Source organism: Ceratina calcarata, unplaced genomic scaffold (assembly GCF_001652005.2).
Source record: "Ceratina calcarata isolate Rehan_Ccalc_2016 unplaced genomic scaffold, ASM165200v1 scaffold43, whole genome shotgun sequence".
NCBI classification, from domain to species: Eukaryota; Metazoa; Arthropoda; class Insecta; order Hymenoptera; family Apidae; genus Ceratina; species Ceratina calcarata.
The window spans coordinates 465161-471520 of record NW_017166721.1 but is presented as its reverse complement, the minus strand read 5'-3'; the positions used below and the strand labels follow the sequence as shown (position 1 = coordinate 471520).

Genomic DNA, 6360 nt, shown 5'->3' with positions numbered 1-6360 from the left:
AAACAATTTCATATTTGTTTATAACCCTTTTGTCACAGATGAGACGCTCCTTACTCATTTTCGTATAATATCGATTGCAGAAAATGATACGGTGAACCATTCCATTTTCAAAAGATTCAATTTTATAACTAACACTTCTGACAGTGAAAATGATAAGAAATATTGCTTTTGGAGCATGTTTCTTTATATTCTCACTACTCCAACTACGTACATGTTTTATTTTAAATAAAGTCACAGGACGTGTCAGTCGAACTTGATAAAGTTGCTGAATGAAGAACGAATACTTGCACTAAAATTTCGTACAGCTCCTGGCTATTTTGGTGGTTTCCTAAAATTCTTTTGTATTTTTCTACTATTGTTTAGCCTACATCGATATGCCTACGCCAGTAGCTTACCTAAATACGACGTCTTTAAGCGGTCGACCTGGGAGTTGTCGAAGCCCATTTTTCCGTTCGTAGCGTTTTCGTACCTCGACGATGCGATTGATTGGTCAAGACGAACAGCGAGATCGAATAAAAACTGATTGACAGATAGACAAGTCAATTTCGAATTGCAGATGTGCATACACTAACAGACCGAACGTTACTTCCTATGCGGCCGACTGCTATCCAAATTCAATTCGTTCCTCCCGGTGGGATCTATCCCTCCTTCCGTTAGAGTCGTTTTCGATTAAAGCGCATGCGCTTCTTTCTAAATAACGATCCGCGCATCCATGCGCACCGACGATGAAACGGGCGAGAATCCGGAATGTCGATCAATAATTCGATTCCTCCTTAGTTACGCGCACATGTCCCGTCTGTGCGTTCAATCACAATCTTAGGCGTGGTTTTGAGCTTAAGAATGGTTAAGTGCGTTGCGCCCCCCGGTGAAACAGGAATTTAAAGCAGAATAAAGACGCGAACTCAAAACTTGCATTCTTCATCTTTGATAACTACATCGTAATATAAAACTGAAATTGAGTAGATAAACGAATAATGCTGAATCAAACTTCTTCACTTGACGCGATTTACTACTCAGATTTACTGCTTGAGAGATGGCATGAAGTTTCATTTACTTACAATACATAATAATTTATATAGACTAAACAGATCGCATTCTAGCGAACTTATTGTGAGAGTAGCTTATGGCCGCACATAACAGACTGATTATCAGATTAAATTGTGAAACAGATATTCATTGAACAAATATGAAGAGGCGATAAGGAAATCTTCAGTTTCAGGCTTTGAATATTTGGAAAAGCGCATGTTGGCTGCACGCCGGGCAGTATAACGCTTATTTCTTATTTTCCTACTACGCGTTACACCGGCCGGCATGCACTCAACACGTGCTCTTAAACCGGCGATGTAATCCAGATAACGTGAAAAGATTTCCACGGCTGTACAGCGCGTTCATAATCTACTGTCTGACCGCTAGACACCTCTGTCTTACCGCGTGCATCTTTTCTACTTAAAATCTGTCTGCTGATGTCTGTCCGTTACGACTATATTCTACTGCTGCTGTAGCGATGCATCGGGATTTAATTTTCATGAAACCATTAGTTTCAGATTGCCTTAGTGGTTCTTATCAATTTTTATTTAAAAACCGTAAAACTTAAGAATTGATGTATCGGCCAATATTGCAAGACACATTTAGAATAAAAGCATGTACAATATGAGTGACTAAGCTCTTGAAAAACTCAATTATCTACTAAATAACTCACTTAGGTCTCTGCTCTTCAGACTTCTTCATTAAAAATACTTTCTAGATGAAACGCAGATATCGAGATTGTTAATAAAGTAAAGATACTCCTCTTAATTACACCGTTTCCGTTCTATAAATTTTCAGTTCAAGCACTAGTGCAGTCAATAACATCCGCTCCTTCGCGACAATGCTCCATTGTTTTAAAATCAAATTCTTATACGCTACTCTTACCGATAATATGTGAACTCCAGTACTTAACGAAGCAACGTCATTCGAGTAACGATGAAACGCGTTATTTTTATTTTGACAGAATTCAATAAAAAGAATGAACGAGGATGTATAAAATGTCAAGAATTCGATTACATATTGCGATGAAATGCATACTTCTGTCCTTATATTTTAAGTATTCTTATACCTTATCATATTACTGCATCGATCAACAATTTCTTGTCAGATAATAATATAAACCAGCTGACAGTGTTGGTTGCGTCTGTACTTCATTTGCAGTCATGAATGTCAGTAGGAAGTCAAAGGGTGGAGAACGGAACGGCAAAACCGGGAGACCGGTAAACCATTTTCTTAACGGAGTGGGAGAAAAAAGAACGTGGCACGCCGTACAGAAGGATCGTGCGGAATGGTTATCACGCGGGAATCACGTGCTCGCCCGACCGGCCGGCATCTTTACCGTTTCGTACCTTCGCTCCAACCATTCGATTCTTTCTACTGTTAACTCTACTCACGTCCCTCCCAAACAGAATCATAATAAAAACGTATAACTTATGACTTTTTAAAAAATAGTCTGAAGAAATGCGTGCATCATTTTTTGAATGAACGACACGAGATAAATCAAACAGATATTGTAAAAACAGACTTCTAAATATACACTCGATTGATTTACACAAGACAGCGAGTAATCGCAAACTTGTGTTCGTTCAGATAGGTAAACTCGATTTTTCACGATGTCAAGGCTGCCAGATAACGCCAGGTTTGACAACAGATAGTGGACCAAAACTGCGATTTTATAATGTTTAATATACAGTTGTTAGGCTGCTAGAGGAAACTAGTTTAATCCGAGAATCCTTGAAAGAAGCGTACGTGACTTGAACGCAGCATTTTGACTCACTTAGGCAAGTCCTTGCTGTTGAGTAATCGAAAACGACCGAGGCCTCTCGTTATCAAATATTAAAGAAGTTCAAACTGGTTTCACGGTTATTTTTATGGTGATTTAATAATTCTAAATCTTCCATCTTGCGAAATTCAACAGCACACAGTTGTCAGATTTCATCAATTACCTTGAATTCATACAAAGATCATTTATACTTATCTCAGTTTAAAATTATAATCCACGGTGATGAACAAACAAGTCGCAAGAGTCTTGATAAAAAAATTAGACAATATAGAAGATTGATGTTAATAAAAATTGCGACGACAGTTCGCTAACAATTATTATGTAAAGGCGACTGCTGCAAGTAACTAGCTGGCAAGGTTGTACAATTGTAGTACCTAATTGATATCGTCGTTTTAGACTCAGGTTCTAGTCAGCTCGGAAGAAGCTTTAAAAGATACGTGTGAGGATTAGTCAATCATTAAGTTGCATTAAGTATCATGATTGCCACATGACAGCCAAGTGCAGGTTGTAAAATTGACACGTGATAAATTTTGCAAATAGCATTTACCGTTTCGCCTACCACCTCCAATATACGTACGTACGTATTAGACCGATATTGTAACGCGACGTTTTATATCACTCTCTATTATTTTCTTTAATCTATCTTGTTTTATAAAGCTATGAGCACAGAAGTTGAATCTTTTCGCTGATTTTGACAAAAAATGAATATAAGAAAAAGTTCAGTGCGTCATGACTTCTGTTATGAGTTCGACGAACCTCTCCCCTCGGGGTTCTAGGGTTAAGAGATAATTAATGAATAATCGTCATTCCTTACTAGGAAATATAGTTTTATCTATATAGTGTCGTCGAACATGTGTAAACGACGAAATTGTCAAACTTCTGTGTCAGGCTTATTAAGTCATGCTCCATTTACGGAAAGTCGAGATATCGAGTTAGACAATAAGGGACCGACTGGTATTATATAAAATACCACTTGCCACTTGATTTCTCTGTTCCATTGGACGTAATTAAAGCGATGCAATTACATATGCTTGTTATTTGTACTAAAGTAACGCGAGATTGGAAACGAAAAAATGTACACTGGTATTATTTGGTTCGTGAATAAAAGATTTCTGTTTCAGAAGGAAGCAACCTTTTGTCATACTGAAGATGTTTAGTCCATTCAGATATTCAACGAAGGAAACTTGAAATGTGTTTGGGTAAAATTAGCTGGGTAAGTATCAAGGACTTCCTCCTGCTTCTGCAATATGTTTACGTCTCGTCATTTCGTAACAAATTATAGAGCACGCAATGCACACGTTCATCGTCACGTTCATATGCTATTTTCAGCTGCGTTATTTTTAGAAATCGGGACAGTTTAAGCTTCGCTATTTAGGCGAATATCGTTTATTTTTACAATTATAAAAGACAAATGTATTCGAGCATAGAAAATAATTTTTATTCCAAGCTCGAAATCAATTTATTATTCCTTTCACTTTTATGTATTCGATATATCATTAATGTGATCAAAGTCATTAATAAGTTCATGTTATTCGAATTATTGATTATCATTGTTTTGCTCATATAATAACATAAATAATCAATATTATTGCAACTTATGCATCATGCAACTTGTTTAGTAATTTATTAATAGCAAACTAGCTCAACACGCAAAACACTCAAAAGAAATTTTTAAATATTGTTCAATGAACATTAGAATATCGCATTTTTCGCTATAAAAAGCAATTGCATCTTAGTTTGAAAAAATGATGTAAAAATAAGAAAAGTGAGACTCCTCCGGTGCATAATAATTTTAAATTGCGGCCAAGAAAGCGCAGCGAATGCGTCACCTATTATTTACAACGCGAAACTGCGCTGCTGCTCGTTCGATAAAAACGAGTATAATATTTTCTGCACGGAAATATGAGATTCAAAATCGAACGCAAAACGGAAGAGGGCTTCCTCTCGTTCCAATGGGGTTGCGTTTTACAAGAAGAATTTAAATTCATTACAGGTAAGTACAAATAAAATCGCGAAGTTCGTTGATGAATGCCAGCGAAGGTTGAAACGAATTTCACGCGTAGGTATAATGATTCAATTTTACTAGCTTTTGTTCTTATTAATGACTCGAAGTTATGATTCACTCGATGACACGTCTCATGGAATATTAAAACTCAATTAACATAGAAATATTAAATACTATTCAGAGAGTCGGACTGCAGCTTTCAAATGAACGTATCGTTTTCAGACTTCAACACTGAATTGTTATAAGGAGATAATGAATTATTAATGCAAAATTAATGCAGCGGATTGTATCATGTATAATGTTTTTGTTTACCATCGTGAAGGAACGTGAAAGATATGGTTTTCATTCACAATTAAACCGTAGAGTAAGCTCCGTTATCAACGTGTACCGTTGCTTCTGTGTCTTTTAAAAATAACTATTGAATTTAGGTCACTCCCAGACCACTGCAAAATTTTGTACATCTATGCGTAATGATTGTCGCATTACGTAGCTCGTTCCGTCCAAATACTAATAATCACCTTCTTTGAAATCGGAAACTAATTACATTTTCTCGGATAGAGACCATGACAAGGTTTCCACTATACAGAAACTATACTATACAGTTAATTTAATTAAGGCAAATTAGTACAAGAAAATTAGAATTTCATTTCATGACACGTTCGTTTTATCATTTTTAAAAGTCTCATACTTCTTAATAGCATCACATCTATTTGGTGTTTGTATAATGTCGATATAAAAATTGTTGTTCCAAAAATTCAAAGTATCGATTCAAATGCACCCTTGAATGAAAGGGTCAGACAAGCTATCGAGCACATCTGAAGGACCTGTTCGTCATTCAATGAAAACTGAAGGAAATTGCAAGTACTCACGTTTGGTCGAAATGAAGATTGGTAGAGATGGACAGGACTAGCTTAGAGTTGCAAACACCTTGGATAGTTTATATTAGACTGCAGCTCGTATTGGTGCCACCTCGAGTGCGCCTCTGGCTGATCCTCGCTTTTCAACTGCAACTATATACGAAGACGAGCTCTATCGGCCAGCAAGCGATTCTAGATAGCGAGGGCCCTGTCTGACACTCTCATTGGTTACTCGATTGTGTGCTCTCTGCCTTTGAGCGCGATCGGGTCGTTCCGGGTCGATCTTCACCCCGCACGAAAAGTTCATCTGCGGAATTCACCTTTCAACCTGATTCAGGGATCCCCGATCTATGCCCGAGAGCCTTGCAGCCATCATTTTGCACCATGCCGGTTTCCACTTGTTACTGATCGATTGAAAAAAAATTGAAGCTGAGGACTTCTTTTCAAAAAGATAATTGCACTAATCAAAAAGCTGCTGATCTCACGAATTAATAAAATCGACAATAGAATCAGACACCGCAGGGATTTCATATTGTTTATTTTAATTCATCATCTAAACAATAGCAATTTGTGAATGTTTGTAATCCTAACAACAAGAAAAGTGTATTTCCATTCATCCTTTAATCATCACTATGAATCAGTTGAACGGTATGAGCTGGTTTTTTGGTGCTCTACTGGTAGCATTGATA

General features: G+C 37.0%; 1 protein-coding gene across 3 annotated transcripts in view; it reads right to left on the bottom strand.

Annotated features, from left to right (window-relative positions):
* Positions 1 to 5816, bottom strand: part of LOC108626846 (peroxidase) — a 27970-nt gene extending 22154 nt beyond the window's left edge. For 2 of the 3 annotated variants that reach the window (XM_018027765.2, XM_018027766.2), the window contains exon 1: positions 396 to 657. In XM_018027765.2, the coding sequence (XP_017883254.1) occupies positions 396 to 564 (169 nt within the window). In that variant the 5' untranslated portion in view covers positions 565 to 657. Of the gene's footprint in view, positions 1 to 395; positions 658 to 5683 lie in introns of those variants that run through there. The other variant, XM_018027769.2, reaches the window with a different exon arrangement.
* Positions 5817 to 6360: the final 544 nt, after the last annotated feature.